Source organism: Coffea arabica, unplaced genomic scaffold, assembly GCF_036785885.1.
Source record: "Coffea arabica cultivar ET-39 unplaced genomic scaffold, Coffea Arabica ET-39 HiFi ptg000092l, whole genome shotgun sequence".
In the NCBI taxonomy this organism is placed as follows: Eukaryota; Viridiplantae; Streptophyta; class Magnoliopsida; order Gentianales; family Rubiaceae; genus Coffea; species Coffea arabica.
This window is the reverse complement of record NW_027266234.1, coordinates 1609-19650: the sequence shown is the minus strand read 5'-3', so window position 1 is coordinate 19650 and position 18042 is coordinate 1609. Positions and strand designations below refer to the sequence as shown.

The 18042-nt window shown below is 34.7% G+C and overlaps 2 protein-coding genes and 1 pseudogene across 2 annotated transcripts; 2 read left to right on the top strand and 1 right to left on the bottom strand.

Annotated features, from left to right (window-relative positions):
* Window positions 1-703: 703 nt before the first annotated feature.
* LOC140032811 (uncharacterized) lies at window positions 704-5438 on the top strand. The gene is made up of 10 exons (XM_072073578.1): window positions 704-1162; window positions 1758-1895; window positions 2228-2416; window positions 2644-2781; window positions 2890-3017; window positions 3113-3245; window positions 3574-3703; window positions 3795-3874; window positions 4742-4876; window positions 5038-5438. Exons 1-10 carry the CDS (start codon window positions 704-706, stop codon window positions 5236-5238), a joined length of 1731 nt encoding a protein of 576 aa, XP_071929679.1. The 3' UTR covers window positions 5239-5438.
* Window positions 5439-6205: 767 nt separating this feature from the next.
* On the bottom strand, window positions 6206-7928 carry LOC140032810 (NAD(P)H-quinone oxidoreductase subunit L, chloroplastic-like). The gene is made up of 5 exons (XM_072073577.1): window positions 7674-7928; window positions 7456-7545; window positions 7268-7375; window positions 7070-7164; window positions 6206-6474 (listed from the first exon to the last, which is right to left on the bottom strand). The coding sequence occupies exons 1-5, from the start codon at window positions 7794-7796 to the stop codon at window positions 6327-6329; spliced, it is 564 nt and encodes a 187-aa protein (XP_071929678.1). The 5' UTR covers window positions 7797-7928; the 3' UTR covers window positions 6206-6326.
* A 908-nt stretch (window positions 7929-8836) lies between these two features.
* LOC140032812 (uncharacterized) lies at window positions 8837-17760 on the top strand (annotated as a pseudogene).
* The last annotated feature ends 282 nt before the right edge of the window (window positions 17761-18042 follow it).

The window sequence follows — 18042 nt, the reverse complement described above, 5'->3', positions numbered from 1 at the left end:
AATGAGCGCTCAAAAATTCATTTTTTTTTGGTTGCTTTAAATGTTACTTGGACATGAAATTAAAGAAAGCACAATTTTCATTTATCAAAAGTGAATGGATTACGAGATAAATTTAGCTGAATAAAAGTGAGACCAGAACAAATTAAGTAGTGACTCCAATTTTCGATTCTGGTCCAGCGGAGTGATACCAATTCTTTTCGTTAGGCCCAGTAAGACTATAAAAATTTTTGTGTATTGTTACGAGAAGTCTGAATTCAGTTATGGCCCAAATTGTGTGCAGCCCATTTTGAGCCTGCCAATCTTTGCAATCAATAAGGCTAAAAAATGCATAATCAAATTTGCAATAGTGAGAGCAGAAGTACTTGAATTGAGATCAGCATTTTGCTTGGTTAAGCCAATTCAAATCGTAATAAGGGTTGACTCGATATGTGTGTAATTTAGTTGAATTCAAATCAATTCATACCTATAATTCCCATTATCCAATCCCTCTAATCTTTTATCTGCATTAGCCATAAAAGGCCCGATTTTAACGTCCCATTGCACTTTTTTCCACTAATTTATTTTCCAACCAAAACCATCCGTTACTTGTTTTCCCCGTCATTCCCTCCTGTCACTCAATAAACTCTCTATACTCAACTAATTTATCTATTCTTCCTTTTCCAACTGTTTTCTTTCGCATCCCTCTTACAAGATATTAAAGAAAATGGAAGCGAAATCCAATCCCACAAATGAATTGGATCAAGGCCAAAAGAATAATGGAGGGTGGCAACAAGTGACATATGCTAAGAAAAAGCAACAAAAAAATAAGAAAAACCAAGCAACGAAAAAACCATCATCTGATCCCACCAAAAATATTATTGACAATGGTACTAGAAATGTGTTCGAGTCGTTGGAGAAGCATGCTGCTGAGAGGAGGAAAAATGTTGAGGCTCGAAAAACGGCTGACATTTATGACGATGATGGAAAGTTTTTGGCAAATTCGTCAAATCATCGATCAGAAAATGGTGGCAGTGGAAAGAGTAGGAAGAATGGAGCTATGGAGGAAAAAGAGAAGAAGAAGAAGAAGGAGAAAAAGGAGATAAAGAAGACTAATGTGACTGTTGCTGAAGCTGCTATGAAGATTGATGGTGATGATCTCTCTTCTTTCCTTGCTGATGTCTCGGTTAGTTTTTGGTTTCATGTAGTTTTTTGCTCAAATTTTACTTCTTTGGCATATTAATGGTTTGCGAATTCTCTATTTCACTTCTTGTATCCAATTTTATATCACTTACTATTTTTCTAAAACGTGTAAAAAGTGCACCGGACAAGAAAATAGAAAGTAAAGTAGAAATTGCCACAAAAGATGAGTTGGAAAATTCGGGCACGAATTAATGTGTCGCATCATGCATTGCTTAAATTGAAAATACGATCTCTTGAGTTGGCCAAAATTTGATAAAACTGTAAATAAATAGTGAATATATGTGAATTTGGTCAGCTCTTCTAATTTTGTATAGCAAAAATGAAAGCATGTAATCTCCACTAATTAACCATGCAACCTGAGTATTTCCACTCGTGCACCCCGGATTGCGAATTACTATTAATCAAAAACAATATTTCATGCTTTACTATATATACATTTGGGAACATTACAAAATGCTTGCATTAGATTGAGGGATGTTATTCGTACAATTACAAGTTTCTTGCGTTGGACATTTTAACTTTGATCTTGTAAGTGCATTTCTTTGTAACTTAGTTGTTTTCTTTTTGACAATTTGTAGGTATCGTATGCATCACAAGAGGAGATTCAACTAACGAGATTTGCAGATTATTTTGGACGAGCATTTTCGGCTGTGAGTGCAGCACAGTTTCCATGGTTGGAGTTGTTCAAAGAGTCATCCCTTGATGCAATTGCCGATGTGAGTTGGTTTTGGAGATGGGTACTGCCCAATATGGTTTTTTCTCCATTTTACCTTTACTTGACGCCATGTCAAGAAGGGAGGAAAGAAACAGAAAGAAGAAAAAGATAATTACTTGAGAAAAAATCAGAATAAATTTGCATTCAAGTAGTCACATATAAAGAGTGGTTCCTTCAGGCATAACAATCTTTTGGCACTTGTTCATTTCGTTTTGGTCTTCCATACTGCATTTTAACTAGTGCAATTCATTCATGAACATATAAAGAATACATTTTGTATAGGAACTAAGCAATTGAAAAAAGTAATTTGGTCAATTGCTTTGTGTTGAGCAGATCCCCGTTTGTCATATAAAAGAAGTTGTCTATAGGACTTCGGTTGACTGGATTAATCAACTTTCCAATGAATCACTCGAGTCCTTTATGCTATGGTCATTGGACTGCATTCTTGCTGATTTAACAATACAGAAAGCTGGATCTAAGGGCCCCAAAAAAGGAGTTCAAACTTCATCATCAAAATCTCAGGTACAATCTCCAAAAATGGTTCTTGAGCGTTGATTGTGGACATATATTTCCTATATATCTTGGTCGAGGACAACATTTAATTATTGGACATTTTACCAATAGATTGCTTAGCTGATTTATTTCTTGTTGCAAGTAGACGTGTACATGGCTATATGAGCTTTGTTAAGTGGAAGAGATCTGATATCTCTGACATGTTTCTTATCAGATCTCTTGCATTGTTGCTGTAGGTCGCTACATTTGTCGTAGTATCTATGATATTGCGACGAAAACCTGACATTATGATTCATCTATTGCCAATTTTGAGGGCTAATTCGAAATATCACGGCCAAAATAAGCTTCCACTCTACATATGGATGATAATTCAGGTATATACCTACATGAACATCCCGTCACTTCGGCCAAAATAAGCTTCCAATTATTTGTTCGTCTTCATGAACATGAACGGATGACCAAGCTAAATTTTCTTTGTCCAGGCCTCTCAGGGAGATTTAACAGTAGGATTATATCTATGGGCACATTATGTCTTGCCCATATTGGGAGCAGGCAGCAAGTCAAGTTCAAATCCACAGACAAGGGATTTGGTTTTACAACTAGCAGAAAGGTTTGAAATTGTCGAGCATAATTCAAAATTGCAATGCTTCTTTGGTAAATGCTTTTTTACTTATAAAAGTTGCTCTGTTGTTCTTCTTTCCACAGAATTCTTTCTAGACCTAATGCGTATAAAATCTTGGTAAACGGTGCTGTAAGAAAAGGAGAGCGTTTAATGCCACCTTTGGCACTAGACCTTTTGCTACATGTGACATTTCCTGCATCTTCTACCCCAATCAAGGTGAAATTAAACCAATTTACAGTATAAATTATGTAGTATAATTGGTCATTGATGTTGTTTTCGTGATGGAGCAATGCCTAATATTTAGATAAATTTTTTCCACAAGAATAGTGTATATATTAACGAGTTTAAATGCATGTTATATATGTAAAATTTAGAATTCAAATTCAGATTTTACACGTGTTGTATATCCAGAGCCGCTAAAGTATACATTAAAAATATAGGAATGATTAACCCTTATATTTTGAGCACAAAATTAGGCAGCCAAAAAATTTCTTTTTGCCGGGGGGATAAGTAGTTAACATAATTTTTTGATAATGCAAAGCAGGCAACTGATAGATTTGAGGCAATATATCCCACCCTCGTTTATGTTGCTCTTGCTGGTACTCCTAGAAGTAAATCGATGAAACAACTCGCCCTACAAGTTCAGGATTTTGCAATGAAAGCAACTCTGGAAGGTAATACATTTCAAACCTGAAAAATGACTTTCCATTGTGGATTCTAACGACATGGCAATATTCTCTATCTGTCTTCAAATGATTTTTGCAGGAAACCCAAAATTATCCCAAGAAGCCACCAAGTTGTTACTCTGGTGTTTGACTCAGAATACCGAATGCTACAAGGAATGGGTAAGCTAGAATTCATGTCTACAAGGAACTTTCATCAGAAACCTCCCCTAAGGTTTCTCTTTATATCATCTAGCGCCCCTAAGGCTTTAAAAATATCATTTACTTTCCTTACTTTTGTTATTTGTGTAACAAAATTTTTTAAGATCCTAAACTACCCTTTTACTTGCTAAATAAAAATATTCCTAAACCGCTTTATTCACTTCAAGAAAACCATCATTTAAAAAATAATCTCTTGTAATACTATTACATCATAATACTATACCCCATAAAACTATAAATTTGAAAAGTAAAAGAGATATTTGAAATAAATACACTTGCACCAATTTAACTCTATGTGCTTAAAACTAATTTCATATAAACTTTATATTTTTTTTCCAACATCTTGTCAACTCTTGCCCAAATCATTAAATTGTACCAATCATTATAAAAATTAATTCAAAATAAGTAAATAAATAATACCTCACTCTATCACAATCACAAAAGTTAAAAGAAAAATAAAATTCAATTTATTATAATTTACAAATAAAATATTGCATAGTCATCCAAAAAATGAGTACGAGAGAATGATGGAGAAAAGGGAAAGAGAAGAAAGTTACTTTCATTTTTTTTTTAATTTTTGAACTCCATTTATTTGATATGTGAATTATGTATCAAGTAAGGATTAATATAGTCTTTTCACAATTATTAGGGGAGGTAAGTGATATTTCTAAAACCTCAAAGGTGCCAAGTGATATTACGAGAAACCTCAAGGGAGGTTTCTGATATTATCCCTTTCTTTCATTGTTTTCTTCCAATATTCTTTTGGTCTTTCTGAAATTTATGTTAAAATCAATAGCTAATGCTATAGTTTGCAATCCATCTGTACAGGAAAAGATCTATGCAAATAACCTGGAAACAAGTGTGGCCATCCTCCAAAAGCTTAACCAAAGATGGCCAGAACTAGCTTCAAAGCTGGCTTCTGCCGATGATTTACGCGACACTCTCAAGAGTTTTAGGCAAAAGGTAGTTATAATTTTTTCCTCTTTCACACAAGATTGTTGGTTGTGCTTGTTTCCATTGATTTAAAAGTTGTACAGTTCACATTTAATGAAATTTAAGGTAGAGGAATCCAATGTTAAATAACGGTTTTTTTTTTTTCTAAATCAAATAATAACTTTTAACAGAATGAGAAAGCACTAAGGGGTGGAATGGATCCTGCTCGTCAAGCCCTTTTGAAGGAGGCAGACCAGAAGTGCAAGGTTATACTGAAGAAGATGTTTATTGAGCAGAATCGTTGGATGATTATTAAACTCTTGGCCTTCTTTCCAATCCTTCTAGCCTTTGCTGCTACCTTTGGATATAAGGAATACTTGAGGAGATTTTGAGATTTTGGGGATGGAACCATTTTTCATCAAGATTTTTGTGGATTAGGCCAACTTTTAGTTTCAATTTTGCTAGAATATTGCCAGTTATAGTCTGGGCAAAATATGCACTAATTCTGTTACTTATGGCTAATGTTGTAGATCAAAATGTGCTCTTCCTTTATATGTAGTGTAGATAAATAAATAGTTGCAATTTTTAACAATTTTTGGAATTTTTGCTTTACGAGCTAAATGTAAGCAGAAAAGCGAATAAAATTGTTATTGACTTGAATTTTGGATAAATTACCTTTTATCTCCATGGGTTTGGTGTTTCATCATGTAACCCCCTGTGGTTTAATAACTTGTATATAACCCTCTCATAGTTTGGATTAATTTTTCCGTTAAAATTAACTGTGAATGGTAAAAAGTCAAAGTCAAACTAATAAATTGACAAATTCATTCCTTTAACTACTTTTTTTTTCTTTTCTTTCTCTCTATCTTTTTTTCTTTTTTGGAAAAGAAGAGATGATTTTGACAACCTATACTTTGGCCTGCAAATCTTAATTTTCTCCAAATACAAAAGAGTTGGAATAGAAATAAAAAATAAATAAATGAGAAACAAAAAAATGGAAGGGAAACATAAAACAAATAAATAAGAAACAAAAAATTTCAAATCTTTTTTTACTACAAATATCATTATAGTTTTTAAACCAAATCTTTAATGATATTTTTTAGTTCTTATTTATCTTTTTTTATTTCAGTTTCTTCTTTTTATGTGTGGAGGGAAAAAAGAATTAATGAAAGGATAAATTGATCAGTTTATTAGTTTGATTTTGACTTTTTTACTATTGATAACTAGTTTTGATGGAAAAAGTAACGGTGACACTTTAATATAAATTATGAGAGGGTTATATATAAATTTTTAAACCATAGGAAGGTTATGTGATAAAGCACCAAACTATAGGGAGGTAAAAGGTAATTTATCCTTAAATTTTCTCTAAAAAGAATAAACATTATTTAATAGCCAGTCATTTGCGCCTACTAGCATGATGGATAGACAGACTAAAAAAAAAAACATCAAATTCCAATACTATTACATTTTTGAGTTTTAGTTATTCATAATCTTCAGGTGTAGCCCAAGGGTACTTGCGAGAAGCACCCTTGATTTGAGAGGGGTTTTCTGGGGTAGACCAAGGGTACTTCATGGATGGATCTCTTGGGAATTTTCTGAAGTTCAAGAAGGGTGCCCATAGTAGTAACCTGAGAGATATCGGCCCTCTTATTAGTCAATAAACATGAACCGAACCATCAGATATGGAAAAAGAAGAAGAAGAAGAAAAATGTACCTCCACCAGAATTTTTTCCTCCAACATTAATTATGAATATTTGCTAGTGACAATTTTTTTTTTTGAAGAAGAGCAAATTAGGCTTGTGTTTGAAGACAGAGAATGCTTAACTAGGCTTCATAACAGCTAGTTTCTGTTTCACTATTTGCCACAAGTAATGATGTTAGTTTTTAGTTGATTAAATCAAAGTTTTGCACCCCTTTAACAAAATGTGTGTAGACTTTGTATCATGAACTTCTTTATGTGACAATCAATAGTAGTTGAACCTATAAGTTTAGGTATCATTTTTTTTTCAAAACTGCAATTCCTCTAAATTGATGGCACCATTGTCTACCATTATCTATGTGCACTAATCACCTTACACTCAAGTACTAATTCAGCTGTCTAATAGGTTAAAATGTTCAGATACTACTCCTGATTATGAGAAATGCCAACTTTGACCGCAAAGAATTAGAATTATAATGTTGGCAAAGTGGATCAGAAGTGGTTTTAGAGTAGGAATCACTTACCCTGGGAAGAATATGAATACAAACATGAACTGAAAGTACATCTCGATGAAGCCCCTTTTGTACCATCTGATCCTAAGCCAGTTCATAATGATTGGCTGCAATTAATTTGCACATATAAATCAGTATTGGTTTTTTCAACAGTTCATGGTATCCATTGAGCCCATTTGCAAGGTCAAGAATATGGTAATGGCCACTCACTGGAAAGACAATAAAGTATATAAAAGCACATATCCCCAACTGAATTAAGATGGTTATCAAATCTTCTTCATCATTCACTCCTGTTACTGCTAAAGCAGGCTCTGCTACCTGTTTGGCAAATTTTCTCAAATAATTTAGTTTCAAGTTTGTAATGAGATAAGACAAAAAAAAAAAAGTCAGTTGCTTACAGTGGCAAAAAATGCCCCAACTTGAATTGCCAAACTGGGAATTGCAGTTCCACTATTCTTGATGGGCTCTGTGCTGAGACTTCTTTGTGCCTGTTATCAACAACTAGCAAAATATGGGATTTAAGAATTCAGAGGCTAAAAGTAAAATAATGCAAAATCTGATGCAGTTTTGTTTTTCTCCATCAAATAAAATTGTCATACGGTTGACAATTTATTACCTTTAGCTTTGAAGGTGGAGGAATTTTACGTCTGCAGACAATCAAAAGTGGTGGGCTTTTGGATTGAGAAGGGAGGCGGGGAGGCAAGGCCTTGGTGAATTGGAAGCTCAATGAACTGCTCATTTCAGAGCCAATTGTTGATTTCCTTATCCACAGAATGCATGAATTACATGCAAATTCAGGAAGAGAAGGTTTTGGCTGTTGTCTGCTGTAGTGTTCTATGGATGGTATTATCAAAAATGAAAATGAGACTTGGGAAACAACAACAATTGTGGGTGGCTCTCAGTGGTAACATATCCAAAAGCCCCTCACTAGTATTTTGACATGTGGCAATGAAGTAATTTAAGGGTGCAATTGAGATAGTATAATTTAAGGGGGTAATGTGAATAAAGAACATTGAGTGGTTTATTATTTAATGGATACATGTACACCAAAATAGAAGAGTAATTCTTGTGAGGGCAAGGAGTCAACTTCTAAGGCTTTTTAATTACAAAAAAAAAAAAAAAAAACTTCTAAGGCTTTTTAGTTTGGGGGACGGAATAAAAAATTTAATTTAAGAGGGCAAAATACATATCACCGTAACATCTTTTGAGAACTTTGAGGGGCAAATATCTTAAAATTCATAAATTTTTTTTCAAAATTTCAAAAGAAGAAAATATAAATATTTTAAACTTGAGAGCGGTGGTCCCGTCTTACTCTGTAGTTCTATTCTTGTTTAGTTTAAGTTCTTGATCAATGAAAATTTGAGATTTGTATTATTAATCATGTATTAACAATAAACTTCATCCCACTAAAAATTTTCAAACTTCACAAAGATTCCTAAATCGATATGCATGTAAATAAGCTCTTTTTAAATTATCCTTAGGGAATTAAGTGAGTTGATATTACAATGTCAAGGTTAATTAGATTTTTAATGAATTCAAAATACTGTTCAAGCTTTATTTTGATACTACGTGAATCGAGTTGAAAGCCGTCAAGTTGAAATGTTGAATATACGAACATATATATACCTATTAAGATTTATACTAGTATTTTTTTACTTAATAAACCAAGTTTAAAAACCTTTTTTTGAGGAAAGTTTGAAAACTTATTAAGGATAAAATCTTGCACCAACTTGGTTGATATAATACAAATCTTGGCTGATATGTGGCTATTTTCTCCAAAAACCAAAAAAAAAAAAGGAAAATAAAAGACATCTAACATCTTTTTCAAAGCAAGAAAAAGGAGAGAATACAAACGCACCATTTTCATTTGTTTAGTCCTCAAAACCACAAAATCCCAAGTCCTTTTATCGGAAAAAAATGGAAGAAAATCCCCAGTCCAAAACCTTGGCTTAGACACATAAACCCCGGACTGTTATTCCTTCCAGAACCTCTGTTTTGTTCTATTTCATCGACAATCAGATAGAACTTATGAGTGCCAAACATCGATTTTAGCATTGCATAAATGGCGCTGATAATCTCAACCCAAATACAACTCAAGCCCTCCAATCCGCTGCAAAATCAAATCTTGCATCCTCAAGTGGGATTTGTTACAGTTAGAACCAAGAAAACCAACTGTTTTAGCAGTGATAATGTTAATCATTACAGATTTAAGCTCAGAATAGGCTATAAAGATTCAATTTTTAGAACAAGGGTCTCTGATGATAGTGGTGCCATCCCATTTCAGCCTTCATCTTCTGCTGTAAGCTTTCTACATATCATCGACTTTCCATTTGTCTTCATCCCATTTCACTCACGTTTTATTCTAAGATTTTGTGTATATGAGTATAGTGATCGAACTCTGATGTTTATTCGGAGTTTTTTTTTTGTGATTAATGGTTTTTACTGTGAAGTCTAAATTTGTTGCTGTTTTTGTAATGCTGATTGTATGCTGTGCTATAGATATCAAGTAGCATACAAAAATGTTGGCTTCTTGAAAATTATATCAGTGATCGAGATTCTTGCAAAATTATGTTGAGGAATTATTAGAATTTTTTCATGTTTATTTCAGTCTGAAATTGATATTGTCTGGTCGATTATGTAACTGTTTTTATTGCTGTTGAATTTTGGAAATTCAATTATCCATCCTTCACCACCCACCTCCCCGCCCAAAAAAAAAAGGGGAAAAGCAAAATTTATTTGAGTCCTATTGGAGTAGCTTAATCTCGCCTTTGAGTTGCCAATCCTAAGTTCTTGGTGTAGAACTGTGGAAGGCCCAGGCAAGTATTTATATAGGGGACAATGGTGTATCTTTACAACTGTACACTTCCATGTAAGATCAAAGCACAAAAAATCTTAACTTGTCTTTTATAATGCTAAGCAATAATTTGATTGAAATCCTGAGAATAAAAATCCCAAAACATGCTACTTGCCGATGGCAATAGTGTGTTATATTTGGGGTCACATGACTTTAGTCATACCATCCATTTAGGTGTATCTTAAGTTCATCAAAGTTTTTGCTGTGGCTAATTTTTTGTTTTCTTTCTCTTTTGTTTTTCCTAGTGCAGCTGTGTTATTTGGAGTTATATGGTGCTTAAAATTCATATATTACCTTGTTCAGGACGATTTTTATTGTTCCAAACTAGTGCCGCTATATTTATTTTGTTAATCAACCCTTTTCCAGGATATAACTAACCTTTTTTATGGGCCAAAATTCTTGATATTGACATGGTCAGTAAAGATGTGTCTTTCATCACGTATACATGTCATTATTCTGTTCCTTGTTGACATGTACTTTTACCTTTAAATTTGCCATTACTTTTTATGCATATGTGAATGAATCAATTGCCACTCGGTATCAGGATGTTGATGCACGAGGGAGGAGCTCATCTGGGAGCAGTGATGGTTATGTGGCATTATTTGTACGGATGCTTGGATTGGATAACGATCCTCTTGATAGAGAACAAGCTGTAGTTGCACTCTGGAAGTATTCACTTGGAGGGAAAAAATGCATAGATAATGTCATGCAATTCCATGGTGCTGTAAATCTTACTGTCAACCTTCTCAAGTCTGATTCTGATTCTGCATGTGAAGCTGCTGCTGGAATCTTGAGGACGATTTCCTCCATTAATGTTTACAGAAACACTGTGGCCGAAAGTGGGGCAGTAGAGGAGATAACTAGCATGCTTAGACGAACTTCCTTGTCTTCAAATGTATGCAAGCTATTTAAATATTCATACTTTTGTACATGTATTCTTATGATATATCATGTGGAAAATTTTCAATTTGGATTTTTTCTGCAGGTGAAGGAGCAAGGCTTATGTACATTGTGGAACTTGTCTGTAGATGAGAATATCCGAGTGAAAATTGCGAACTCAGAGCTCCTGCCTTTACTTATTAAGTTCTTGGAGGATGAGGACGTACAAGTGAAGGAGGCAGCTGGAGGTGTCCTGTCTAATTTAGCACTTAGCAATTCTAACCACAAGATCATGGTTGAAATAGGTGTTATTCCAAAATTGGTGAGGCTCACTTGATATCTATTTTACTTTGGGTTGGGAAATTCTTTGTTCCTAGTATGCTACTCCATAGCTTTAGCGAGTTGTTAAAACTCTTTAAGAAGCCTACCCTGTAACTGTCAGAATCAATTGTAGGTTTGAGGAATAAAAGTTGTCTGTTCACATGATTTCTTTTGGCAAATATAAAAGAAATGTTGCAGATGTCCAGGAGGAAAAAAAATTAAGGAAATGTAGTTCATTTTGTCTGCCTATTTTTGAGTTTGGCATTCAGAAACCTCAAGCATATTTTATTAGTTAATCAATATTGTGATGATCGAACAACTTTAAACTATGTTTTGGATTCTTTTTTCATTTCTAAATCATTAGCATCAAATTAGAGAAACTAATATAACAACTGTATTGAGAATTTGACTAGTAATAGTAGTGAATAGTTATATTTAGAATTCCCAACCAAAGATTAAAATTATGTGAGGAGAACAAAATGTTCCATGTAAGCGTAGTTAAGTAGTTGTAATAAAGCTATATGAATATGTCAATCATGACAGCGGAAAAGAGAGGAACAACTAAAAGCACTCATGAAAGTCCTTGTAGGAATCTTCATGTTGTTATTCGTTTGGAAAAATAATTACGCTTAGCATGGATGATGTTTTTAGATGATTGGTGCTAGGGGACATACTGAGTTATTTTCAGGGAAAGAAAACATTTAGGTCCAACTAGGAGAATCCCTAATTTCAGGACTCTCTTTCCTTGGCTTGTGCTTTTGGCTGTCATCTCCAATAGAAATTGTTACTTTGGAATTTAAAGATTGTCCTGCATCAATGTCCTCCCACACATGGAGTATTAATATGAAATTTTCCAGTATAAGGTTTTATGAAGATAAGAGGCTGTTAGGATTTTACTAACATGTAATTCTCAAGTATTAACATGTAATTTTCATGTATAAGGTTTTACGTGTATTAACATGTAATTTTCAAGTATGAGATTTCATGAAGGTAAGTGGCTGTTAGGATTTTACTAATGCTAGACACTTTTCAGGCAAATCTCTTGAAGAGTAATGAGGAAGGGTACAAGGTCATTAGAAAAGAGGCGAGAAATGCATTATTGGAATTTGCTAAAGATGATTACTATAGGATTCTATTATTAGATGAAGGTCTTGTTTTGGTTCCTTTGATTGGTGCAGCTGCCTACAAGTCTTTTAAACCAGCTTTGCATTCATGGCCATCTTTACCTGATGGCACAAACCTTGAGCAAAGTTCAACAGCTCCTTCAAGATATGGTGCTTCAGAACTGCTAATTGGGTTGAATATTGAAGACCAGAAACTAGATGAGGCAAAAAAGAATGCCATAGTTGGACGAACACAACAACAGTTCCCTCGCTCGTATAGGAGCCATAGAAATGGAAGATGAGAACAAATCAGACCCTAAATCATCCTCAAGTTGGAGGTTCACACTTTTGCCATGGGTTGATGGTGTTGCTCGACTAGTTTTGATTCTTGGACTTGATGATGAGTCTGCTATTGCCAGAGCTGCAGATTCCATTGCTGATTCATCTGTCAATGAACATATACGCTTGTCATTCAAGGAAGCTGGAGCAATTAATCATCTTAGTCAATTACTTAATCATCAAATGAAACTGTTAGGTTGCCCGTTATTCGAGCTTTGGAGAGACTGTCAATCAGGTTGCCAAGTGCATCATTTTTATCCCAGTCTGATTTAAGCTATCCTAGCTCATTCTTTGTATGATATCTGTTCATTTTCATTTCTCAGCCAAAGAAATTTGATTTATGTGATTTTTTGGGACTTTTTTTCTTATATAGTCCTTGGATCTTACTGCCAACTAGATCAGCTTGGGGATCGGCATCAAACTGTGAAAAAAATGTAGAAATTATATGTCCTCTGCAGAAAAACCCTCTTGATTCCATTTCTTGGCTGTTCTCCTTTTAAAAACATTGTCCTCTTTTTTTTTCTTTCGTGAAATACTCCATATATTTTATATCCAATGCTGAATTATGCTGACAATGTTTGTGTAGCTAATCTGACTTACTTTTACATTTACATGATTTTCTAATGTCTGTTTCTCTTAGAGTTCATATGATTCAATTACATAGTATTACGCTTCGTGTTCATGTTGCTGAGAAAGGAAAATATTGTTTTTGCATATGCACTTGAGAAGTCTTTAAGTTTTGATATTAAAAAATGTAACTGGTGTGATACCTGTTCCTAATTTATGGTCACTTTTGAATTCGTAATCTACATCTTGAGTTGTCTGAGATCAAATTCTTTCATGGCCTAATGGTAATTTGTCAAGAAGTAACTTCATATGTTTCAAAATGCAGCAATGATGTTTGCCAGATAATTGAAAGGGAAGGTGTTGTTTATCCTTTGATTAATTCACTGATGCAATTTGAGACCTCTGGAAGCTCAACAGAGATGGTAGTGGAAATTTTCCAAATATTGTTTCTCTTCAATTTTAATTTCTGTAATTAATAAAGGACTTTACATTGTTTGTAATGCAGATTTTAAACATTCTTAATCGGATTCTGGACCCTGATAAAGAGATGAAGTCAAAGGTCTGTACCTACTGCTCAATAGCAGTCAAAGATTTCGTACTTGTTTTCAATGTGAACCGAGCGTATTTTTCGCTTTCAGTTTTATGATGGACCAGTTAATGCTTCAAAGAAGGGATGGAATGCTACAAGAAATTCTCAGTCACCTGGGTATCTGAATGAGATGGCTGAGTCAAAGTCAACATCCAGGTTCTTTTCTGTTCATCAGAAAAGCTCACTTATATTTTAGTACCAATTTGTTAATACTTGTTTTATTACCAGCTCAATGTGCAAGAAAGCAAACTGAAAAAAAGGGAGGTAGTAAAGAAGATGAAAATTTATTTAGCGCCTAGATTATGAAAAAAAAAGGAGGTAGTAAAAAGATGAAAATTTATTTAGCGCCTAGATTATATTGGACGAGTCTTGCGGTTTTGGCTATTGTGTATAAATAGGTTTTCACCAAAATAAGGGCCAGTTAAGACTCCTAGTTTGCTTGCAAATACTGAATGAGCGAGAGACTATGCTGCCTGAAATACGCTCCTGTGATCATAAATGAGAAAACAAATGGTTGCTGGAATTTATTACACAAGGTAAATGAAGATAATTTTATCAGATTCACTGATTTCATTAGGAATCTGTAGCAGTGTCCTGCATGGGACATTAGGATAATCCAAAGCCTTGTCTCTTGACTGGAACTGTTAGCTTTCTCATAGAGATAATGTATCACTACTTGTAGAAAAGGATGGTCAGGCTAACCTTATTTTTTATTATGTGTGTTGATGTATCATTTCTTGTACTTAACCTTGCTAAAAGGTAAGATCTACCTTCTGAGGTGAAGGATTGTGAGGTTTTCTTGGGATCAGTGGATTATGCCTTCTTAAATGATGCGTACCACCTCCTTCTTAGCAGACAATACATGTTAAGAGATATGTATTTGACCTAAGAACAAAATCACTCCAATCTTCTGGTACCTTACTAAAAATTCAAATGCTTTCCTCTTTCTCAACTTATGTCTGGGATGATATGCCATTATGATAGGGTCTCAAAACAAGTTCCATACAGTGTCTTAGAATCATAGAATCCCCTCCTGCAGAGAGCAACATGAAGCACGGTGAGAGCCATCTAAATGGCTAATAGGGTTTTTTTTTGTCAGAGAAATAATAGCTACAGCTGAGTCACCATTGAAGTTTTCTATCTCTGAATGGCTGCCTCACATAGAGGGCTTCTGTTGTTCCCCAAGGAAAAGGTTATCTTCCAGTTGTAGTTTGAAAAAACAAGAATAGTGAATTTTAAGCAGCCAAGTTTATTGTTGTTTATTTATTTACTCCTCAATATGATAAAGATGCCACTCTGTGGTTCTGAAGGGAAGTCAGTGTACATATATGTATATATATCATGCATTACTGGAACAGACTGATAGACAAAATTATTTACTTTTTACTCTTACACTACATTCTTCTTGTAGCTCATTTACTTAGTAGTCATCACAGTATTTTTTTGGTAAGTGCTACAAGCTAATTCATGATTAAGAAGAAAAAGTGACTTCATTTGGCCAATCCATACTTTCCATTCAGAATATATTTTTCCAACATTAATCGCTCATGATCTGCTGGTTTCGGTTTCTTTGCCTTCATTTCAGGTTTCCTTTATGAAGCAGTAAGGTGTGTTCTTTCAGTGTATTTGACACGCAGCTTTTACTTTTTCTTTGGGTCTCTAAGCTTGAATTTGATTTTTGCATCATTTTTAGGGCAAAATTTGACAGTTAATAAGCATTTCCTTGTTCAAATTTTAACACGGTAGTCTGCCGTCATTTTTTCTTTTCAGATTCTTGTTATGCACCACAAGTTTCTCTGTTACTTTGTTATAATGATGATTGCAACTGACTGTCACTGCTAGACCTCAAACTAAGTCTACTTTTTTCTACAGTGTGCAAACCATGTATGTCAGAGACGTCGTAAATTCTGCCTTCTTAGCTCGCATCATTGAGATTTTGAAGACATCATCCCCCAATTTGCAAAAGAAAGCTGCTTCCATCCTTGAGTTTGTCATAGTTGATGATGCATGTGTGGAAATGGTCATCTCAGTTGACGTAGCATCTGGCTTAGTTTGTGTTTTCCAACAACGTTTAAGTGGTAAGGAAGATGCTTCAGAACTGTAAGATGCAAAACGTTTATGAATGCTTCTTCCTTTTCTAAACTGTTGCTTTGGAGTTCATTTTGATTTAGATCACTGAACCTGCGTTGAGGACTAGTAAATTTATACCTCATGTCCATTCATCTAGGTGTGGCTGAGCAAATACCAAAAAAATTGATTACAGATAAGCTCAAGAAGATAGAAGTGAATCACACTTTACTTCTTTCAGGCAGATGACTAGAGCTAGAGAAGAAAGAGAAACTTTTCGATAAGTTTCCATTTCCATTTGCTCCAAATCAAATGTAAAGGTCCTAGCCATCCATTAACGTGAAGCTACTAGTTAGTGCAACCAGACCAACAAGAGATGATTAACCACCAACTCTAACATGTCATCTTGTTTTGGAGAACCTAGTATGCACATTCTGGATTCAAATACACCTGGCTTTTGCAACTTCAAAGTCTTACTAAGGCTTTCAGTGACATTCTTCTTTTTTTTTTTGGTCAAGCTATTGTGATTAGAGTTACTTGGGATTTAAGTATTTGGAAAGTTAATTTATGCCATTCTATAGCCCTTATACAAAAAAGCAAGTGGTAGACACCTGTAGTTTTAAAAACGTCAAGGTGTTTCCCTCACTAGCCAAGCGAATCTTGAATATTTTCGTCCCACCACACACAGGTTTTGGGTATCTCACATTCCTATTTTTATTTGAGGTGAAGAACATCTTTTATTTGGTCAACTAATGGTAGTTCTCCGTTTACTGTTAACCTGCTGGCTCTCTAATTATTTCCCTTCCCCTGTATTGCTTATTTGTGGGTTTCAACTACTCTGCTAACGATGGTCAGTCAAATTTAGTCTATCTTGAAATTATATGCTTCCTTCCAATTTCTATTGGCCTTAATGTGGAATTAAGATTCTCAGAGATTATTCATTCAAGACATACTACTGAAGCCTCATTTCTATTGGCCAAATGAAGCCTGCGATACACACTCTCTTTCTACCTGATTGTGCTAAATACGTGTGTGTGTGTCTGCATGTGTGTACATGTGTCTGTTGCTTAACTATTCTAGAACAGTTTTCTTGTTTGTCCACTGTTCATAATCTACCTCATTTCTAATTTGACAGATATAGAAGCTGACACAGATGTACAGAGACCAGAATTATTGGCCCTGCAAGTTGAAGAAGCTGGTCAAGCAATATCAGCAGCATCCCGCTTATTTACAAGACTGCTTGATTCTGAGCACTTCCGCAGCACTATAGACACACAGCATTTCATGCATTTACTTCGTAAAATTCTGATATCTGAGATTCCTATTTGCTACAAGGATTGGGTTGCTTCTTGTCTTGTTAAACTGAGTTCTTTCTCTGGTCCAAACCTGGACTTTGAGAATCCAGTAAATATGGAGGTAACTCTTTATGAAACAATCCCAAGGTTGATAGAGCAGATAAAAACCTCATCTTCACCAGAACTCCAAGAGGCTGCGGTTATTGAACTTAACAGAATAATTTCTGAAGGGGTGGTTGATTCTACCAGAGCAGTCGCTGCACAGGGTGGCATTTTTCCATTGGTCAAGTTGATTGAAGAGGGTAGCAACCGAGCGATGGAAGCTGGTTTATCAATACTATACAATTTGAGCATGGATAGTGAGAACCATGCAGCAATTACATCAGCAGGAGCTGTTCCTATTTTGAGGAGAATTGTGCTTTCGCAGAAGCCACAGTGGACAAGAGCTCTTCATTTGCTCAGGACTCTACCCACCTGAGAATAGTGTAAAAACTGAATGTAATTTCCATGTAAATTTTCGCCATTTTCGGCAAATGTCAGTCACAAACTAATTTTTTAGTGGTGATGATCCTTGGACGGTAGAAAAATCATATCAACCCAAAAGAAGACCGGGTCCAATTTTGGATGTTAAGTATACACAATTTTCACCCTGTTCTAATGCTTAGATGAAATAAAAATTGCTTCCTCCCTGCTCCCTCTTCAAATCCTAGAATGCCATTTTTGTGCTTGTGGAACTGCTGCAGCATAAGGAGAAGTGGATTAGCATCTTAAAGAAAATTGTAATGTATGCCTCTCATCATGTGAGACTAGACAATTTGTCTTAATTACAAGACTGAAACCAATTTGGGACTAGATAACACTTTAAGTGGCTGCACAAGAAAACCTAAAACAGGAGATGAAAAGCCAAAAACAAGTTCAGTCTGCTATTTCCATCAACTGAAAGGCTACCATCTTGACTTGGAATTGGGACT

Bases quoted from the DNA above. Each gene is read 5' to 3' on its own strand.
- LOC140032811 (XM_072073578.1), top strand. From the start codon at position 704: ATGGAAGCGAAATCCAATCCCACAAATGAATTGGATCAAGGCCAAAAG. The intron at 2,417-2,643 runs GTACAATCTCCA...TTGTTGCTGTAG, and splicing joins CTTCATCATCAAAATCTCAG to GTCGCTACATTTGTCGTAGT. The intron at 3,018-3,112 runs GTTTGAAATTGT...TTCTTTCCACAG, and splicing joins GTTTTACAACTAGCAGAAAG to AATTCTTTCTAGACCTAATG.
- LOC140032810 (XM_072073577.1), bottom strand. From the start codon at position 7,796: ATGAGCAGTTCATTGAGCTTCCAATTCACCAAGGCCTTGCCTCCCCGC. The intron at 7,165-7,267 runs GTGAGTGGCCAT...AATTAATTGCAG, and splicing joins TATACTTTATTGTCTTTCCA to CCAATCATTATGAACTGGCT. The intron at 6,475-7,069 runs GTAAGTGATTCC...GATATCTCTCAG, and splicing joins GTATTCATATTCTTCCCAGG to GTTACTACTATGGGCACCCT.